General features: G+C 39.2%; 2 protein-coding genes across 5 annotated transcripts in view; both read left to right on the top strand.

Moving 5' to 3' along the window:
* The window catches only part of SHANK2 (SH3 and multiple ankyrin repeat domains 2), a 320,358-nt gene that overhangs the window by 282,484 nt on the left and 15,518 nt on the right, over positions 1–22,356 (top strand). For all 4 annotated transcript variants that reach the window (XM_080404889.1, XM_080404890.1, XM_080404891.1 and 1 more), the window contains 2 exons: positions 20,452–20,582; positions 21,938–22,049. In XM_080404889.1, the coding sequence (XP_080261015.1) occupies positions 20,452–20,582; positions 21,938–22,049 (243 nt within the window). The remainder of the gene's footprint in view (positions 1–20,451; positions 20,583–21,937; positions 22,050–22,356) is intronic.
* Positions 60–20,492, top strand: LOC308070633 (uncharacterized protein). The gene is made up of 3 exons (XM_080404916.1): positions 60–7,687; positions 9,537–10,190; positions 14,610–20,492. The coding sequence occupies exons 2-3, from the start codon at positions 10,112–10,114 to the stop codon at positions 15,467–15,469; spliced, it is 939 nt and encodes a 312-aa protein (XP_080261042.1). The 5' UTR covers positions 60–7,687; positions 9,537–10,111; the 3' UTR covers positions 15,470–20,492.

Below are 22,356 nucleotides of genomic sequence, written 5' to 3' on the forward strand. Positions count from 1 at the left end.
AAAGTGTTTTTTGACAAGCATGCTGCCATAGTAGAAATGTAAAAAAAAAAAAAATATATATCTATATGTGTGTGTGTGCATATATATGTTAAATTGACTAAAAGGAACTGCACTGTGTACAGTATATAGAACAGAAAAGGTTTTAAGAATGCTGCATCTTTGGAAAGTTCAAATGTGCATGATTTGCATGAATAATTTTTTTAAAACTTGTGCCTTTACTGCTACGCAAGAGAATGTTGATACATTTTGTGCATCATCAAAGTTTAGCACATCTACTAAAAAGTAATGCCGTTATCATATTTTGTTAGCTTTGCTTTCTAAATTTTCACTTCATCTAATATTGTTTTATTTTAAATTTCTGTGGCCTCTCATTAGTGGATAAAGGTAAGCTGCCAGAAGCTGTTGTTAAAAAGCTGACAGTGTTAAAGCAGCTTCAACTTCAACTTGTTTTCATTAGATTCTGATCTGAAAAAGCACATATTGTGATATCACTTTGACTTCTGTGCATGATATAAACTTAGTTGTTCTCACTATTGGTAGTAAAAAAGTATGAGCATTCAATCTTTTATTTGCTAATTTTAAGAAATATGATTATAGATTCCTTTGCTTGATCATCCACATTCTAGATATGCTATTTCTTCAGGAATTTTTGTTTATTTTCTAGAAATAAGGAAGGCAATAGTTCTTTTCTTCCTGGTTTTAATGTTAGATCATTAAAAAGTGAAATTTCTGCAGCTAGTTTAATAAATATGTTATGAATGGACCATATATAGAGAAATATATATGGACCATATAAAGAGAAAATCCCAGTGCATATTTACATATGGCTGTTACACTAAAACAGTGGTTTTAGCAAGTGATAATTGGGTATAAAAACAGGCCACATCCCTCATTGCAGAGTAGTAGAGTCTATCTCACAATAAAACCATTTTTCCATGTAACCCTACATTGATTTATATACTGACATTTTGGGGTTTTTTTTCTGGCATGGACTCATATGAAGGCCAACTGAAAGGAATCAAAGCCTTGTGCCCACTTTTTTTCCCATGGAAGTTAATGCTTTCTGGGGCAGATGGACCCCATCTGTCCTTTAGTGAATCAAGTTGCATAGCTTCAGTGGGAGTTCTTAACAACAAAGGAGTGCTGAAGTGGTTACTGTCTTCTCTGTGGTATAATAACCAAATGAGGACCAAACGGAATCAGTCTGGTTATTTAGCTCCAGCAGATCTCAGAAAAACTGATTTTTCTGTGCCAGGAAGTTTAGGAGTTTGACTAAAGGTTTCAACATTTTGTGAATGCTCCATAATTTTTCTCCCAGGATTAACATGTCAAATATTATTTCTGGAGCCACTTTTTGTGTCTGAGTATTTTGATTTGTTTTCCCTTCAGGGAGTGCTAAGAGCTTGTAAAACTTTGCTGGCGTATCAGCAAACCTTCCCAAAGGCACAGAAATACTTGGGTACCATTTTTCCCCCCTTCATTATCCTCTTCTGCAAATCAATTTCAAACTGAGGATATTCTTCTATTTCTCTTACTTTTCCATCTTATATACTAGGTACTGTTCTTAAAGCAGAGAGAAGCAGCACTCTTTTCTAGGGGAAAATAGCTTATAATTCAGTAACGGCACTTCTGCAGTGAAGACACATCATATTTTAGCTTTCTCACCCCCTACTGAGGTTATAGTACTTGATCTGCTATTTGTTCTCATCAGCTGGCAGAAACCAATGCAGCTCTTGTGACTAGAAGCCATGGGACTTATTTGAATCTTTAAGCGTGTTTCCCATCCATATCTTTATCAAGATGGGGCAAATATTACAGTGACAAGACTTCACTATTCTGAAGAATAGTCCCAAACCACATTCCAGAAGTCTATATCCCCTAATAAGCTGTAGGAATACTAGACCATGGCAGAAATTTGTCTTCTTCCTAAGCAAGACTGTAGAAACCAGTTGTGTGATACTCTGAACATTTGCCACCCTAGCAAACAATACAACTGCTGTTATAAATAACATCTGTGGTGTACCTATTTCAATATTTGTCCTGTAAAAGGGCTGTTACCAGAAGGAACAAGAATTCTTAAATTGCACAACAACCGAACAAGCTTCCAAAGAGAAAATATTCTCCCTGTCATCAGAGTTGTCTTCTGACATAAAACACAGATTGTATGTGTGTATTTATATATAATTTATATATCTTTATATGTATATGTGTATATATTGGACATCTGTATGAACTATGAGAACACCCACATTTTTATATCCATTAAACTATCTAGTGAATAAGCAGTTGTTTCATAACATATATGTGCAAACTAAATAGGAAGTATGTACAGATGAACACTGTGGATGTTCTCATCAATATATATGTGTAATCTTTTTTTTCTGAACTGAAGGAGCTCATAGTCTCAATAATGTCTCGTGGCAAAGGATTCCACAGGCTAATTATGTGCTGTGTACAAATGTATTTCCTTTTTATTGGTTTTAAATGTGATGCCTTTAATTTTATTGAATGTCCCTTGTTATGTAATAGAAGAAAAAGATAAATAGAAATTCCCCATTTGTTTTCCCCTAGAGTATATATTTTTGTAATTTCTCCTAGCTAAGCTAAACATCATCATTTTAAAAAAAAATTATACATCTTGCAGTCTTTACAATCACTTCCTTTGCCTGGATCTGAACTCTACATACAGTTTTATTGACATGTTTTTAGCTACTCTCTTCTCCATAATACTGAGCAGATATATCAGTTGTTCTCTTTCAAATGAGTTAATCCAAAATATGACAGGTAACGTGTGGTAACAATTCCTTTCCACTTCAATCTGCAAAGATCTGAAAATGCCCAGTTACCATAGTTTGAAAACTCTGGTATCAATAAGTTGCCCCAATTACTGTTTTTAAAAAGAAAATTAGAAAAAAATATTGTACATGTATCCCTAATATCTGCAGGGGAAAAAATTCTTAAAGTATAAACCCTGATAAACTGTGCTTTTGCCAAGCTGTTTATCTGCTGTGGTTTGATAGATAATGCATAGTAGAGGCTGGCAGGGAGAGACTAACTTCTTAGATGGAAGAAAAATGTTTATGCTCAAAGTGACAGACAAGGATTTAGCATATAAAAATTACCTTCAGAATTGATTCACAGTTCATTCCCTTTCTGTTTCCAAGCTTCAGTACGGAAGAAGAAGGGTAAGGGGAAGCATTTTGTCTCTTGTTTAACCTGTTTCTCACCTTTCCATAGTGAAGGATAATAACATAATGTAAATGTTGGCATATGGTCCAGTTTATTTTATGGTGTCAAATGTACATTAATTATTGTATATGTTTTTTAGTTATTTAGTTAATAAATTGCAAACACACTAAGAACTCAAACAGAAGACTACATTTGAAAATATACCCCACATTTCTTCCTTTTGTCTCCTTTCCTTCATCTTGCCTTTTTTTCCTTCTTTGTATCCAACTCTTTTCCAAACCCTTCCATATCATCTCCTCACAGTTACTGTGCTAACTGGCAGCCACAGAGAACATGTGGCCAGTAACATATCCTCAGTGTAGTCCTACGTTAGTGATTTTGCTTGTCTTTTTAATGGCCAAATGTTACTCCCATAACCACACTGTCTCTGTCTCAGGAAATAGGGATCTTGCACACAACACTTGAACTTTTGACCTGGAGAAATGCTGCTCCACACAATTTTAAGTTTTCAATATACCATCTTCCACGCTGTCCCGTATGCATGGAGTGCCCTCCCTGAACTGATTCATAAGGCCACTACCTTCTCCTTGAAATCTCTCCTAAAGACCCACTTCCCCTGTGATCCCTATTAAACAATCATCTAGGTAATGATGGCTAGGCAGAGGGGCAGGTAGAAATAGTGGTGCTATTTTAGTAGGGTTTATAAATGTTAATGTATATATATGTATACAAAGTTTGTTTGTGTTTAGCTGTATTTTTCCATACTTCTGTATGTCATTTTGCTTTCTTAGATTGTAAGCTCTCCTGAGCAGGGACTGTGTCATTTACACGTTTTCATGACGTCTAGCCCAAGGAAGAGTCTCGAACCTCCCTGAGCCCCTGGGTGATAGCTGGTAAACCAGTCTGCATCTTGCTTTTCGACAAAGTTCAGTGTCATGGAAAGGAAAGCTAGGCTGTAGGCGGTGTCTTCTCTCGACAGGGAAGCTTTTGCTTTTTAACATTAAAGAAGACAAAATTGGGTTATATTCCACTCTATTTTTCTGCTCTTTCCTGACCTGCTTTCAGGTCGCTAACAGAGGTTCCAGCTGGCGATATTTTTTGTTCTCCATTCAGAGAATATGACAGAATAAACCCAATTGCTACTGATATTTTCCTGAAAAATACGTTTTGGCAGCATATAAAAAATCTTCATGTTGTTATTGTAGGGTCTTCTGTTAACAAAAATTCAGTTTTCTGGGTCATAGGTGAGGGAGGCATTGAGATGAGAATGATGGCTTTTGTGGTTCTGTTTGACTGGGGGGTTTGGTTGTCATTTGAGAGGGGTTCTGCTTCATTGGGAGGATAGGAGAAGGGAAGGACATAGGTTGTATTTTTTTATATTTAGGCTAGAAGAGACAACGTTTGTGTCTAAAGAGATAGGTAGTAAAATCTTCAGGTTCACAGCAGTATGGCATGGGCAGTATCATCATTTTACTGAAGTTATGAATAGCAGGAATTACTAAAATGTAAACTGTACATCATCCAGACCACTGACTTTCTGCTTATAGTAGTTGCCTGACTCAGAGAGATAGCATCCAACTTCAAAATGGATGTTTGGAAGGAACGTGTTTTCAACAGTGAAACTGCTTTCTGGATTTTGTGGGACATCTGGGAGGGGGAAGAGGCATTATTTTTAATTTTTTTGTGTGTGTGACTTGTAGGTTTCCAAGAATTGTTGAATGAGTAAGTTATGGCAACATGTAAACTAACGGTTAGTTGTAGCAGCAATTTTTTGGAGGCACTACTTAAAGTATAATTCCAGGTTATGCATAGCTAGCCCATTAATACTGAAGAATAACCAAAATATTCATGCAGCAAATTAAAACCAAGATTTGAAAATCCTCTAAGAATAAAACATTAAAAGAAAAATTTTTGGTTATAATTTTCATCATCACTACAGAAAATAGGTATCATTAGAGTTTCAAAACTAGTATTTTAAAATAATAGATTTAACTCTATTCATAAAAAGTATATGTGGCTCATGAAAACCTTGTTTTTAAGGGCTTTTTCCTTCATTTTTTGTTTCAACTTACCTATCGATAACTTTTTGTGGATGGAGTATTTTAAAATTATATGATACTTAAGGAACACATCCATGAATTAACGTCTGTAAATAGCTAGATACATGATTTAAAAGTTTCATGCTCCTAAGCTTTTTTTACTGCCAGGAAATGGGTTTGATTTAGTGAGTAATTTGGGATTTTCAGGAAAGCTAAAGTGGATAGTGTTTAATTTTAAAAACCTAATAGAAAAATCCTCTAAAAGAAAGTACAAAATGGAGAACAGAGCAGGCTAAATTTTCATAGTGAAATGGGGATGACAACACAAATAATTCTTCTGCATCAATAAGTACTACTTTGACAGTGTCACACAAGTGTCAGTTGTGAGCTAGGGGTGGTGGTTTGTTTGATTTGACATGGTAATCAATATAAAAGAATCCCTCTATATGTGTTGATACTGACCTTTGAGCTGTGATGTGGGCTACAGTAGCAAATACAAACATAGGGTTTTCCTCCTTTGAAGAGTCTAGATGCTAATACCACCTCAGATACAGAATAACTGTGATATCAACACAGAACATCGTTACCTGGCATCAAGTCTTAGCAGCATTTGAATGGAAAAATATCAGTTGATGGCATTCAAAAGAAATATTATTAGCTCTGTCTGCAATAAGCATTCACACTTCATCCCATTCCTGTTGTCCATTGTTTCAAAGGTGGCACGTTCTAATGGCATCTGAAACAATGAAATTGCAGAGCAAATATATATACATGAATGCCAAACAGCGGATTAGCTTACAGTGTTATTTTATGTTTGAAGAAACCACTCACAAAGACATCTGGGTTCAAAAATAATATTTTTATTTCGCTGTGGTGGAGTTGATGATGGAGATTTGTCTGCAGGAAACAATGGAAATACCATCAAAGCAACTTTTACAACACTCACTGCGTCGACTCCTTTGATAGTTTCCAGCATCTCCAGTGCTTCTGTGTAGGAAGAAGGTTTTCTGATCTTCACCAGACACTGTATTTTAGAAGATGAGAGCAAAAGACATCAGGCTTAATGAAGAATTCTTGAAGGGTATCCTTGTAAGTAATTGATTTGCATTACGTATTTGAAATTCTAATGAGATAGCAATATAATAATAAGATCAAGTTTGTCATCAGGTGGTCATTTTTCATGAGCATAAAGCAGTGACTCTGGGTGGAAGTTCTGAAGTGTATGTGTGAAAAAATACGGGCCCCATTTTTTGTTGCTGTAGCAAGGTTTCAAGTTTTATGACTTGTAGTCTTAACTTGTAGGGAGTCCGCAGCAGTGTAAGAAGGTATAGGGTGAGGACCATGCCTACGACATATGTGCTTTTAAAACACTTTGTAAGAGAAAAGTATTGAAAATCAGCACATTTCTAGGAGAACAATGCTAACCCTGTTTTCCACTGAAAAGAAGCATTGGCACCTAGCTGGCAATGTGCTGATGGCACAGAATCTTAAATTAACTGGTAACTCAGTACTGAACACTTCCTCAAACCAGGGTTTGTCTTGTGTCAGGTGGGCAGCTTGAACTAACATTCTGAAAACACTGGGAATCCTGAGCAGAGATCAGCCGAGTCTCTGTGTGGGTGTTCTCATGTACACTAGTATTATTTTGGATTTATCAGCTTATTCTTGAGTGTGTAGCACCCTTTCATGACACTTGTTTTTCTCTACTACAGGACAGTAATTGAAAAGGTTTTCAAAACCTTTCTGCATCAGCCAAACAAGACAATGGTATAAAAGAAGTTGGAAAAGGAATTGTAAGTGTTAAAGAACATGTGGGTTTTGTAGCATTTGGAAACAGACGAATTAAATATGTTGGTATATGTGAGTGTCACTTGCGCAGATATTATTAATTGAATATCTAACCACATACTCAAAATCATGAGTGTTTGAGGAACAGTAAAAGTTGCATGTGTTTTCCAACATGGCACAGTTAGGGCAGTGGAAAACTTTTTCAGCACTTTTAATGTATTCTCTCTCTTTTTCAGGAGCCAGGGAGATGAAGGACTTATCTCCCTCATCTCAAAACTCCCTTTGCTGCTATTTCTCTTTTTTTTTTCTTCAAATGTTCATATACCCATGTTAATTAATTTCTAATATAATTAAAAATAAATGTTTTTAGATAATTCATCATAGTTTGTTTGGTTTTTCCCCTCGGTGTGGAAGCGTGAGAGTAAGTGTAAGAACCGAGAAGGCTGCAAGTGTCTTAGGTCCTCCACCTTTCTTTTTGGTTTCTTTCTGTTGATTGTCTTTCTTTTGTGACTAGGCCAAATTTTCAAATGCTGTCTCTTAAACAGAACATCAAATTGCCACTTAAATTCCACCTGGCTTGCAGGGCAGGAGTGGGTATTGACTATATTCTCTGCTTTGTTTTTGTTCTTAAACAGAAACCACTGTTAGACAATGACCATTCCTCTTTCAAGGTAGGCTGAATTGTAAGGCTTCAGGATTGCAGGTGCATTTTAAATGCCTGTATAATTATTTCATTAATTGAACATACTGTTAAAGAGCTGGTACTTGAAAATTGTTTCTATAGAAAGAACTTCAACATACCTGGGTTTTGCCTTCCATAAAATTACTTTTGATGGTGTGATTATAATGTGTAAATGTGACTTATATGTACTAATGCAAAGATATTTTCAGCCATAGAAACACAAATAAGACTGACTTTCAAGAAAGTTTTGATAGTTCTTTATTGTGAATACATACAACTTGTTTTCATAAATCATGTAATGGTATTTATAGATACTCAATGTTAAATGATTAATTTTAGTCACTAAACAGTTTTTATGTTTTACTGATTTAATTTACATAATTTTCCCTTTTTTGGATTTTAGTGTACTTTGTAGAGTTTACAGTATCCCAGAGAACATACAAGTATTTTTACTCAATTTTCATAGAAGGAAAGTGTTTTGAATGGCTCATGGTTTTGACTGTATTGCAAAGCACTTTTGTTATTTCCTCATTATGCTAACTGCTAAAGTAATATTCTCTGCCTATTGTTTGCAGTATGGTAAATATGTGATTTTGGCATTGTGATTTAAGCACAATCCTGCAAATTGTTCATTGGGGGGGGGGGGGGGAGGGGGCGTGGCCAGGCTGGAAGTTAATGCTGGGGCGGGGCTGGGGGTGGGGGTGGGGGATGGGAGGCAGGGCGGGCAGGCAGGCTGGAAGAAGTTAATTCCATATTAAAATGTGCTCATGGTGGCAGATTTATGAGGATTAGCTTAATTGCCTAGAACAAAACTCAAAATCTATTTCTGTATATTTTTAACTATACATTTACATGACATAACTGCAGACTGAACTTGTTTCTTTCCTCTAAATATGATCATAAACAACAACTGTGGATTTAAATCTTAATATTTAGTACTCTTGCTCTGAAACAATGCTTTAGCAAAGTTTAGTCTTTAAATGCTTAGCAGTATGCTGAAGGCCTAGTTATACTTTATCTGCTTTTCATCTTTGATGATTTTTTATACATCTATTCCTATTTCAATAAGTAAAAAGACAGGCGTTAGTTTTCAGTGGACTCAGCTCATGTAACAGAGATCCATTTTTAACCATCCTCAAATAGGAGTCACTTGTTTTTCCCCAGAGACATGAGATCTATTCATCAAGCACAGTTGCTTCTATGACAAGCAACGTTATCGTATAAACTTCTACGGTCTGATCAAGCTTTCTTTTGAAATCAGTAGGTTCTCATCTGTCTGCTACCACCCCATTAGTACTGGAGAGCTGTTCTAGAAATGTTTTCATCTGCTTCTTTGAAAGTGTTTTCTAGATTCCCATATGTACTGTTTGCCCAAATTGTCCTTTACGTAGTCCCTTCCACCCATAGACATTCACCCTGAAGTATTTGTCGAGTTACTTCCCAGCTATTCTTTTATAAACTAAGCAGGGCAAGGTCTTTTGCATATGTATAGGAAGTGACAAAAGTCTAAAAGGAATACAGTGTAAATAAGTGCACCTACTTGGTTTAGGTGCTTTTTATTAAACTTACATGCATAATCACTCTTGGTCTTTATGCTAAAAGCTACTTTTAGTTGAAAATAAAAGATATTTTAAAAATTAATCCATAAGATTAAAGCAACATCACAGCCATACTGTTATGTAGTTTAAACAAATATGCATTTTTAATAAGCACCTGTAAAGACTACCCCTTTAGTTTTAGTACTGCTTATGTAACTGATTTTTGCAGATTATTGACACGGAAACAAATTGTAAAGGCTAATGAAAGAAATTAAACTAAACTTGCGAACTCATATTTAGGGAAGGCGATGGAACAAAATATGTGCATATGCAGTACCTGACATTAAGGGCTATGTGCCTAGACCTGTTGACAGCAAGGAAGAATGAATGTCCTGTGTTCCCATCACTTTTCAAAAGGAAAAATACATGTGCCAAATATTTGACTGTGGTTGACTGCAGATGCTAGAAAAGGTGGGTGATACTACAGCATATAGGTGCAATTGGCATTGTATGAAGTTTTGCATAACTGATTGCGCCTGGTACAGTTTCTGTCTGTATCTATCTTAGGTATTTACAAGGCATCTATCACCTTGGTACCTAAGCAGTTTGAAAAATGCACCCACCCCAGGAGGCATGATGCAGATACAGGCAGAGGCCCAGGTCCAGAGCAGCAGAGGCAGGTCCCAGGAAGCTCCCCAACTGTGTTACCGCTGTTGTTGAGCTCCTGGCCCACTTGTTGTGGCCAAGGAACATCTCCACCTACCTGTCAGCAGGAAGACGGTACCCCACCCCTCACGTCCAGCTCCACTGGTGGGGAAGCTGAAAAGCAAAGATAATGGAAAAGGCAACGATCCAGTAGCAGAGGTGAAACAGAAATGGTGGGATTTCAAAAGGAGGGATTCTTAAAGAGCAGCACATCTCAGGGGAGGGATCAGCTGCCAGTCCAAGTGGCAGGTAAGGCACGACACAGGCATAAATCTCAAATGTTCTTCAGTGAACAAAAGTTAAAGAAATACCTCTGATGTCTCTAAAGTTTGTCTATATGCAAAGCCCTGCTCTGTTCTTGGCCTCTGTCTCAGTCCTCTAACCCTGCAGCTGAAATGACTGTTCAGTTCTTTGTGTATTTCAACCCAATAATTGCTGCAATCCTAAATATGTCTAATAACAAACTTAAAGGACTCTCACTGCTAATGAGCGTTGTGGTGCAAAGAGACAGCATGGTATAGCAGTTCTCCAAAATGATGGACATATTCATGAACCTAAAGGCTGGAATAATCCTGGCTTCTAACCACCACGTTCAGAACAGGATCGGGCAAACCACAGATCACTCTTGCAGGCACAAAAAGATGGAGCAGTTCTCCTGTGGCCACCAGGAGCAATTGCTGATCTACCACATCAGACCAAGCTCTGTACCAGCCCAGTGCAAACACCCATCCAGGCAGCCAGCTATGGGCTTTGCTGCAGAAAAAAAGGGTCTGTCTAACAGGAAGGAAAGGAAGATAGCCAGGACTTTGATGAAGGTTCACTAGTTACTCTCATATGGACCACTTTAATAACAGATCTCTTTTTTTTCTTTAAACACAACAGAATCAGCGAGGGAAAACAAAAATCAGTCTTTAGAGACCTGCAAGTCCCATGTGACTTTTGGAAATAGCTGCATAGTACTCACAGTTTAAGTGCAGTGGGTCACTGACTTCACGATGTTTGCATTTCTGTTAGCATATATGCATGCTGCTTTCTGACTCCCTTACTTTGTCACTTAAGTCATGGGAGTTGTGCCCTGTCAGAGTGAGGGACATGAGGTTAGGAACATGAAGGAAGTCACAGCTTTGGAGACTGCCAGTTTGTTGGCTGATATCACTAGGTATAAATATAGAGATATCTATAAAAGCCGTAAGTGACCTATTTTGCCTGTAAGTCAAATATATCTCTGTGAGCAAAATGCTGCATGTAGGAATGGTGTGCAAGGTGGAAAGAACTAGAGAGATCAGAGAATCTGACCTCTTGCCTTTGCTTCACACCTAAGGAAGCTAGCTGTGCTTCTTTGTATTTAAAGCTTGATTTTAGAAGAGAGAGATTTTTTTAAAGCCAGTTAACAGCCACGCTGATACATAGTTTGGTCCATAGCCAGTTCTGATTTGACAGTCTTAATGGTAAGGCAGTTTATCTCAACGAGATAAAGGCAGGTAGCTGAGTTAATTCTTTCAGCCAGCTTTAATCCTACTGTCAATGGCTGTCCAAAGCAGTAAGCCTCTTCTCTGGCCGATAAGGAGTTTCTGGCCGAGCCAAGTTTTCCAGTGCCCCTACTGTAACTGGCATGCCTTTTCCACAGCACCAACCTAGCCACCGGTGCAATCATCTTACCAAGACCTGGTCTGAATTTAGGGCAACCTTTGGTCATCAAGGAATGGATTTATTGGGCAGAGACTGACACATTCATCGAGGTGGTGTCAGCCATTGACCTTCAGACAGTTTTCCCTTGATTGCTCTGTAGTGAACAAAAGCTTGTGTAAGGCCATGCTTGTGACACACCCTTGGTTTTCCCATGCCCCATGTCAATGCTTCACAAAGCTTCCAGAAATGGCAGTTGTTGAACACTTTGTTACAAATAATAACAGTTACGGCTTTTTCATGGCTAGTCAAGTTAACAAACCTATCCTAAAACCTGTGAATGTATTCATTATTCATAAGTATTCGCCAATAGTTTCCACAATTAACTTTCTGCTCAGGGGTTTTCACACACTGTTTGCTTGTACTCTTTGTCATTTGTGTTATTGGTCACCTATGCCAGATGCTGTTCTTTCAGCTCTGAAAGACTGAAAACACTGATTAGGAGGATAGAAAGTGGTAAAATTCCATAGAGAATTAGGAACTTTGCAAAAGTTTGTTGTGTTTGTCAGAGAAACTTTTCTTCGCAAGCCTCTGGCAAACGTGTAAACATGCACCAATAACAAAAGTGTTATGATCCCCCTGAATCTGAACAAACTAAACACTCAGTGATACTATTTACAGAAATATTCATAAATGAATGTGGGGTTTGGAGCTTTCTTATTTTGTTTTGCTTCAGTTTTTTACTTTTAATTGAGTTTGCTTCTATTACATACCAGTTGCTAGGTGGGCTCTGTTTAGAACACTTGTCAGGAAAACGGAGTTTTCAAATACAGGGAATTTTCTGATGACATGTCAAAAGAAATACCAAGACATTTTGTATGACCAGTGTCTCTAGCAGAATGAATATATATGATCCCTTATCTTTCTCAGATTCCATAGAATTTAATTGAAATGTGTGTTTGCTATGTGTGGTAAAAACAGGACCCCTGGTTTTTTGTTCTTTTTTTATGTGTACTCAAATAGGAAAATGCTGAGAAGTAATTTCATGGTCCTACACTATAGTTGTTAAGAGAGATTTGGTAATGAAGGATTGCAGCTATGGCTGTATTAGGCAAAGGGGGAGAATAATTGCAAAGGAAGAAGCAGTTATTACAGTTAGGTTGATATGCGGTCCCTTTCAAATATCCATGGAGTGGAAGAGCCAACGATTGCATGACAGTTTGTCCCTAAAATTCATTTTCATAAGGAGCTCATGCGTTTTTACAAATACAATCTCATCCTCACTTTCCATAAAACATGCAACTGGACAGTCCAGCCAGACACAGAATGTGAATACTTTGAATGTGAATACTTTGAAGTAGTGAATATGCCAAATGCACAAATAATATCCATTATTGTAGCATTTTAAAAGTCATAATTACGTTAAGCCACACAGAGTCCCTTTTAGAGCAGTATAATACTGGAGGCACTTGGGTGTGGAAATAATGAGTGCCACATTAGGGTAGACAGAGACTGATATATAGGAGGAGGGATCCTTGGGTCTGTCAGAAGGAGCTTTCATTTAAAACCATATAAAATAAAATAAAATAAAAAAGATTAAAAATCAAACAAAAAATAACCAACCCTGATTCATAAACAGAGCCAGAAGTATTGTTTAATATGACCTCAGCAACACTTTCCAGGTATAAGCTTACAGCTTCAAACTGAGGTCTGAAGAGCAGCATATAAAGTATTTCAAAAAGCAGAAATTAACCCTTGAAGAATAGCATTTTTCAAGAGCAGGATGCCACCGAGTAGGCCTGAAACTGATCTGGCATTCAGACCACTGTAACGTGAGCAGCAGCCAGCCAGCTAGCAACAGTCAGCCACTGCTGGTCAGGGCTGTTCTACAGACAGCAGCGCTTCTCTCAGGTATCCCTTGCCTGAGTGTAAGGAATGCGAGCTCTTTGGGCATACTGCAACTTTTTAGTCAGACCACCCCAGATTAATTTCTGATGACCAAATTGTCCCATCCCGTCCCATCCCCTCAAAAGAACCCTAAAGTGGACTTGGTTTTGTATCTGAAGCGTGGGAAGGGCAAGAGTTACGGCCACCGACTCATGTAATCAAGAATGGTGCTGGGCAGATCGTGCTCTACTATGAGCCAGTGATCGCTGTGGGTGCAAAAAACTTAGCCATTTCTAGCCTTTGGGAGTGCATTTTATGTAGGGGAGGATTTTGAGTAAGCACATACATAATATCCTCCTCATTAATGTCTATAGCAATGCCTCTTTGCACACTAAGCAGCCACAGGGAAGCACTTGCACCCAGATTTCCACCATGTGCCCTCAGGCAAGGGAAGAGGTAGCCAGGGGAGGGAAAAACGAAGTTTATTTTCAGAAGATGCTGAGATCCTGGCGAGCAATGCCCTCAGATAGCGTTACCTACCATTTGGAGGAAAGAACGAGAAAAATCTGGCAAATGTTGGGGAGGGCATTGCTCGCAGGATAAATGCTGTGGACGGCCACCATCGCGCTGTAGCAGTGGTTTGGGAGAGAGCGCACTGGGGGTGGGGGTGACGTGAGACGTCGGACAAAAGTGAAGATAGCCAGCAGTGCTTCAGAACAACAAAGGGCTGCCCTCAGCCAGTGGTGGAGCACATCTGGCACCCCAGGAAGCTCAATTGGACACTTGGCCCTGAGCTCGTCCCAGGGATTTCTGACTGACACCACTGCAGTGCATAGGTGAGCTTTTTGCTAGGTTCACTGACATTTCCTGTCACAGTTACGATGAGGTGAATTGGTAGTTCCTGCCTTGGGATGCAGCATGGCTGTGTGTGTTATGGGTATAGGACAGTGTGCATTTATACCAAAAGTGGTTAATAACATCAACTGCCACCTGCCCAATGCAGTCACTAAACTTTAGTCCGCCCTTCCGTTTGCCCAAACACATACACTCTGGCTTCCCAACTGGCTTCTTTCTATGTGTTGTCCAATGCATGTAGATACCTCCATCTGCCTGGCCTCAGATACAGTGGTTGTTGCTCCTCTATTTGATTGCCAGATGTCACTGGGGAACAAGATGGGGAGGTTCCTGGATCCTCGGGGCAAGCTGGCCATCACCGAGGGAGCTCGCTGTCCACGCCGGCTGAAGAACAGGAATCCTCGGTGCCTGCCTCTGACGAAGACTCGCCGGCCAGGACCACAGAGAGCTGGCAGTGGCCGTTGTCCTCGTCTGAAACGCACAGCAACGTTGGGGAGGATTTTGAGGGATTTCAAACACCAGCGCGGACTCCGGAGTGTACCATGGACATACAGTCTCCCGGGGATCAGTCACTCAGTAGGACTCCTCAGTTTGAAAGTGACTCTCCTGAGGAGGAGGGAAATGATGAAATGAATGAAGAGCGCTGCGGTGTTGAGCCTGTCCCTAGGGATCGGGGTTGGAGAGGGCAGCCCCAGCTAACAGAGGGAGAGAAGCTGTTGATGGAAACCAACAGTAGGATTGTGCAGCTGCTGGAAAATATCAAGAGGGAGCATGCACAGTCCATGGGTCTCATGTCACAGTCCATGGGCCGTATGGAGCTGCAGCTGGGCATTGTGGCTACCTCCACAAGAGCCATCCATAACTACCTGTCAGAGATTTTAGCTTTCCTCAAGCAGCCAAGGACGCAGGTCCTTGAAACACGCATCTCCCAAAGAGCCACCCCCCATGTTGAGTTAACTTGTGCCTCAACATGGACTGGTGAGGACGCAGTGGCATCCTCCACTGTGTGCTTACCAGGGGCCGAAGGGACGAGCGACTCTCGAGAACCACCACAGGCCACGCTGCCTTGTCGCAGTGGCCGGCTGCAGAGAGCCATAACCGAGAGGGCCTCGTTGCCCATGCCTACACGCCAGGCAAAAGGGGGAGGGAAGAAAAAATAACCACACCATAGGATTTTTAGGGGTTTTTTTAATGTGCCTGTCCTTTTAATTCTTAGCCATAAGGCCATCAGTGGCAGAATTCAAGCATTTCCTACATTGGCTAACATTGTATCCTGGCTGACTAGATTAGTCTAACATTTTGTAGTTTTTATTTGCGCTGTTAACAATTTGTGCTGCTGGTATTTGAAGAACATTTGCCTCTGTTCTTTCACTTTAACTTCATACGAGCATTTTTTTACTCTGTGCCAGGCATTCATTGCTTTTCTTACAAATACAAGTCATTTCTTGAGGCAGCTGTTTTTTGAGTTTTCTTTCTCAATTATCCCATCCCCTCTGAGCAAGCATTCTGGACTTGGTGGTAAGTATACAGGTCTTGGCAATACTCGCCTCCAAAACTGTGTTCGATCAGTCTTTGCCTGGTGTTTCTGGCATGCCAGCCTGAGGTGTTGGGGTTAGCCTGTACCGGATCATGATCATTCTTATCCTCTGTGGGTCTGACAAGCTCACTTTCTAAGACCCTCGGTGGAGCTAATCCACATGTCTTGGCTATGTCGTACAATAAGTAATGTTGCCAGGATCATACCTCATATTTATCTTTTGGGGCCTGTATAGTGATGTGCCACCAGATCTATCTAGGCACCTTACCCTCATTTTCAAAGTTCCTTTTACGATGGATCTGGTGGTTTGATGGGCAGCATTATAATTTTTCCTCTGAGAGAGTCTGGGGATTTGAAACAGGAGTCACTAAGCAATGTGTTCTACGGGGATAAGAGCCATCTCCTGCAACAAATCCATTAGGAGGAGACTGTCCCCTGTAATTATCACAGATATTAATGATTTAAGAAAAAGAAAAAAAGAAAAAAAAAAAAAGCAACTTGCCTAGCAGCCAGACCTCTTGAGAATGTAAAAGTCATGACATGCTGTTGGGTACTGTGCTACTATGTCTGTGATTAAGAGCTTTTCATCAGAGACAACCTACATGTTGATAAAATGCAACTACTTTCTGTGCCTTTAGGCCATCTAATTCCTGAGGGCTGGCACCCTGAGCAGAGCATGGGTCCGACTGGTAACCCACAGGGCGGATGGAAACGCACTTTTGCAATAAATTATTTTATATCTGTTGGTGCTGCCTCTCTCGGGGGAATTTAATATAGTGGCACTCAAATTGCTATATGCATGCTGAGGCATCAGACTGGCTTATACATGTGGTATCCCTGACAGTTCTCCAAAAGGATGCTGTTACCAGGAGCCCCTTGAGCAGTGGTAACGGATTATCACAGGTGTAGCATGGCTCCTGTGTTTGACTCTCAACATGCCGTTGTAACTTCTCGTAAAGGTTCAGAAGAGTTTATATGGCAATGCAGTGATGAATTCCTCCTCTGGCAAATAATAGAGAATAATTGTAGGCCTAAAAATCCTCTTCTGTGATTACAGTTGAGCTGCGCTCTCTGTCCATTGAGCCATAGACTCTTCTTCCCTGTCTTTCTGCGAGACTGAATTTATTCAAAATAAAGCAGATAATATTTTGTTATTCAACCATTCAGCCACAAATTGCTCCCTTATAAGTGTGTGTGTGTGCGTGCTTGTGGCTGTACTTTGCTAAATGACCGGTTTAATGATGAAATGCAGCTGGCATGGCCAACCTCCAATGTAGGTTTTTTCCACTACAGAATATTTCTTCCCTTCCACTTACATCCCGCTGCGTTCCTTTTAAGAATGCCATTGGAGGTGTGCTTCTTTGGCCACACTGTTGACACACCTCACACCAGGTGCAAATTTTTGCACCCATTCTGTGGCTTTTTTCTATCTCTTTTGTTAAAACTGTTTGTAAAAGTATCCTCAGACAATGTCCAACACAAGCTTGTAAGATTCCCCTCTCATTGGTACAAGAAATGCGTGCTGCAGAGTATTTAAGATCACAAGGAGGTTGGGAGAGAAACTGATTAGTAAGCCTGACAAATTATTCCAGTACGTGCGGCCTTTGCAACATGGGTTTCTCGTGCGTACATGGTTTGCACACTGGTACTGTAGATGTGAGCAGCCTAGTTAAAGGCAAATGAAAGTTGGTCCCAGTATGCTTACGTCTTATTTCTTTGGGATGAGTTTGAATGAAGCTAAATATACTTCAGCCAGTTAATTTTCTTGGCCTAATAAGCACATTTGATAATACAGTGAGAATGTTTTTATTTTACATAGTGTTTTCACTTCAGAAGTGTGGTGCAGTTGCGGCCAGATGTTCAGATTTTGACGTATTCTGCAGGACCCGCCATGTAGCTGCTGCCATTTAGAATCTATCTCGTTCCACGTGCTGGCTGCTTCTGTAGCTTCACATTTTTTGTTGTAGTTTTCAAATGACAACCTCCACTCTACCTTTGCTTTCTCATCAAAAGCAGTAGAGCAAAAGAAGAAGCTGCGCAAATGTAGCAGTGCTGCCATTGGAAATACCGTGTGAGGAATCCCTAAAGAGTTCCTTGCAAAGCAGCTTAAGCTTTAACCTGCTCTCCTCTCCCATTTCTAAGTGCTTTAGCTAGACTTGGTAAGGCACAAAGCACCACTTGAATGGGAGAAGCTATAGGGTGAGAAGGACTGAGAACCTGTCTACAGACAAGAAACCTGCAATAAACTTACACAAAAAAAGTTTCTTCCAACTGGAAATAGTAGATGGTATTAAGAATTGGTACCAACTGATATTTTGGTCAGATCCAAAATTAGGATCTGACTTCCAGTATTGTCTAGCAAAATCAGTGCAGTTGGAGGGTATGTATGTTTCATCCCCAAACAAATATTTTCATGCTTTTCAAGTGTCTGTCATAGCCTCATCACTCTTTCCCTGTAGCTTTTTGTTGTCTGAATGGGTATATGGTTACATGTGTCTGTTAAAAATAAAGGGGATCAGTTCTTACATGGTATATTTATATTTCTTATTTACAGATTTTGAGTACCTAGTGCTTCAGTTTCCAAAACTTCCTTCTTTCTGCATCCCAAAGACCAGTTGTTTGGCTTCTGGGATGATAAAAAGGGTGGGAGAGACTTAACAGGAAATCTCTGCCCAGTTGAAGCTCTTGGTGATAGATCCCCTGAGTATGATTCTACAGTCTAGCCGTATTTTTGCTGTGTAGGTCAAATGTTCATGGTTATACCATTGCTTTCCAATGCCTTTTGCTGAGCAGAAGTGCAGACATTCTTCTTTCAGAAGTTCACAGTTTGTATTACAAAGTCTTATGAAATGTGACTTGAAGTTTGTTTTATTTTTGAATATATGTGATGATTTTAAGAATTTTTTTCCTTTTCTCCTTCCACTGGATGATTTAAAACCCACAAAAATAAAGCAGACCAATGAAAAGAATTGAATGCTAACTTCAATTGAAAAGAAACAGCAACACTACTCTTGTGAGACAGTTTTCAACAGTGTTCAGCTTACTGGTTCTGCTCAACCTTTCCTTTCCTGCCTGCTCCCTGACCCTCTGTGACACTGAAATATCCACTTCTAGGACAACCTTCTTCCTAACCAGAAGGCTAAAAGTTCTTCCCTCTCTTCTTCTCCTCCCATTTAAATTATCGTCCTTGCATCAGCCAGATCTACTGTTTAGAGGGATCAAAAGCTCTTTTTCTCCTGCCTTATTCCCATCCATATCCATATCCAGGGCCCTGAGTGCGCTGCTCTCCAGTGAGAGGTAAAACTTAAATCCCTAAATCTGATACTTGGCATAGTAACACCATCTCTAGACCACCCAAAGCCTGGGGTTTTTTAAGTCGATAGTATCCTAATGGAGTAGCTATCCTTGCTTGCTGAAGCAAATAATCGTTTGGGAGATGGATCCAATTGCTGAAAAGTAACATTGCTCTGACTCACATTGTGGAAGCCTAGGAGCCAGGCTAAGGTATTTTCCTCACGTAAATGCCACAGGCTATATAAGTAATCCTTACTTTGGTGAAACTTCCAAGGAAAAGACACTAAATTAACATGATACAGGGAAGCAAATGCAATGAAAGGCATAGTAAAGAAACCTGTTGGTATGCTTCAAGTTTGAGTTCTAGAACAGATTCAAAAATCAAACTATTTCTGCTGGCTTAGGCTAGTCACTTAATTTTTCCATGCCTTAGTTTCATAGTAGTAGAAGTGGCAATAAAGGAGCTGTTAGGCTATAATTAGTTGATTATATATTACTTAGAGGTCTTCAGTCTGAGGGAGTAACATTATGTATTAAATGCTGATAAACCTTGTTTGTGACCAAAGTTGAAGATGGGGCTAAAACTAACACTCAGCTTCGGAAGATCTTGATTAAAGTTTTTCCTGTATTTTAATATCACATCATATGGTAGATCAGAATCCCAAATCCAAATGTTGAAGTTCTCGATCAGATTTGGACTTTGCCTATTTGGTCTGTTTCTGACCACAACTAAATACATTCCTGGACTGTCCAGTCATTAATATAAAAAATACATATAAAAGTTTCATTTAAACAAATGATGCAGTTTCTAATGCTAATCATAATCCAAGGGTGTTAGTAAATCAGGATGTGATTACCTATAGGAGAATAGGCATAAAAGAGCACTTCTGGAGTACTTGTTATTGTCCAAAATATCACTGAAATTCTGATGACTAAGTACAGTCTGCTTATCTCTATTTGAAACAGTGCTGTACAGATTCATTATTTCTAAAGGTCTTCTTTCCATTTCTATATAGATATTCTCCCTTCACATTTTGAAGGTTTGAAGAAGAGGATTGTTTTTCGAGTCACACTAAGTAAACATTAAATGCATGCAGGCTTAAAACTAAAGCATGCATGTTATGTAGCAGCAATAAAAAGTGCTCGGCTTGCACGACTTATGATGCTGAAGCATTGCCTTGTTAAAATGCCAAAAAAACTTTTTCTTTGCATTTTTTTGAAAAGTAAATCTCTTCCTTTGACCTTGCAATACTGACATTTTCAGGTTTTGGACAAATTATATTTATTTTACTGAATACTTTTATATTACAGATAAGGTGGATGAAATAGTACCAGTTTCCAAGCCATCAAGAATTGCAGACAATGCAACTGTGGACTCAAGAGTGGCAACTATTAAACAGCGGCCTTCTAGTAGATGTTTTCCCTCAGCTACAGATATGAATGTGAGTGGTAGCTATGAAGTACTGCTTTCATTTCTGAAACTGATTGGAGGGGGTCTTTTGGCAGTGTGCAAGGCGTACAACAGAAATGAATTTACAAATGTTGCTTTATATACTCATTTTACTTTTATTACCTTGTAACTTTAAGTCTTGGTCTACTCTGCGTTTCTAATAATGTTTTTTTAACAGAACAGTCTACTTACCCCTATAAAACTTTTCTCATTATATCCTTATATTTATTCTGAGACTGTCACATCGACGACATTGCTACCTCAGTGTTATTCAAACAGATGTGAACTTGTTCTGCCTGTAGTCTGAGCTGGTGAGATGCCAGTAAGTTCTGAACTTGAAGGTGTCAGTACAACACTAAACCCGAGCTAAAAAAGTTTGCTGAAAGTCAAGGTACGTCATTTCACTTTCAGCACCAGAGTTAGTGCATCCACACAATTTCCACTAATGTGAAGGTTTCTCCTACTGCAGGTTTTCATTATTCCTAATTGTATATATAATATCTTGATTAAATAATACATGATGATTTGTAAGGGAAGGATTGAGGATTGACACTAATACTACAACACATATTAAAAATTTTAACTCCAGAACTCTGAAATTGGATTATTCAGTTGCAGAATTTGCTCTTACAGAACTCTGCAAGCGAAAAAATAATTGGGTTTATTGCATTTTAAATGTATTTTTCCATTACCCACCCCTCCAAAAGAGCATCAGTCCTGATACAAGCACTTTGTTGTTTTTAAGCAGCTTGGGATTCAAGGAAATTAAGGCTGTTGTAGGAGGCAGAAAATGAATAGTTTTGTGATGACTTACAGGAAGAAGGAACAGCTGAGTGCATTGCAATTCAGGTAGTGTTCCTCAGTTCCTAGCTGAGATGCTGACTGCCACTGTAATCTTGTGCAAGACACCTTGAGTCTGTGCAAGACTCCAAGAATAGGTCTGTTCTTCAGAAGTGAAGAGAGCATATAGCCTGATGCAGAGTGAACGTTAATAGCTATGCAGCACGTGGCTAGGTTTTTGGAAGTGAATAAAACAAAATGCAATTGCTCATGCTTCATTTTTATTACAGCACACAAAGTGTGCCAGAAACTTAACATACTGCCTTGTAAATAATTTCAGCTAACTCCTCTTACAGCTGTTGTCTTTTATGAACATGTAAGTAAAGCCCAGCCCTCCCTTTCTCTTCACCTCCTCCCTGAAATAATACCAAGTTTTTTTTATTTTCCGTAAGAATTCTAAGTAAAAGGAATGGTGAATAAGCAGATATGACAGAAGAGTTATTGACATGTAAGAGAAAGACTTGCACACTTTAATGCTTGTGGGATTTTTTGTTTGCTTTTTTGTAGTCCATGTATGAGAGACAGGGTATTGCTGTGATGACGCCCACTGTACCAGGGAGTCCTCAAGGTCCTTTTCTGGGTATACCTCGGGGTACAATGAGAAGACAAAAATCGATAGGTAAAATGCTTCTCATATATAGTTTGCTTGTGCATTAATCACATACTTCTAGTAACTTCGCTTCTTTCTTAAAGCATATTTCTCTAACATCTTTACCTCAGTGAATGACTGTTTAATTTTTATACAAAGTTCATGAGAAAATAAATTTGTGTGTGTAAGATTGCGTAATTTCCGCATTCTGCTTTGATGGCAGTAGGCAAGTATTACAGAATTGAATTAAATTTAATTCCTCTCTTTAGAATGTTCCCCCAAACAAGGAAAGGCAGTGAGAAGGAAAAAAAACATAATCAGTACAAGCCCTTTGCAA

The sequence above is a fragment of the Falco punctatus genome (genome assembly GCF_963210335.1).
Source record: "Falco punctatus genome assembly, chromosome: 10".
Lineage (NCBI taxonomy): Eukaryota > Metazoa > Chordata > Aves > Falconiformes > Falconidae > Falco > Falco punctatus.

Coding starts and splice junctions, on each gene's coding strand:
- LOC308070633 (XM_080404916.1), top strand. CDS start 10,112: ATGGTGGGATTTCAAAAGGAGGGATTCTTAAAGAGCAGCACATCTCAG. Junction 10,191..14,609: donor GCTGCCAGTCCAAGTGGCAG/GTAAGGCACGAC, acceptor TTTGATTGCCAG/ATGTCACTGGGGAACAAGAT.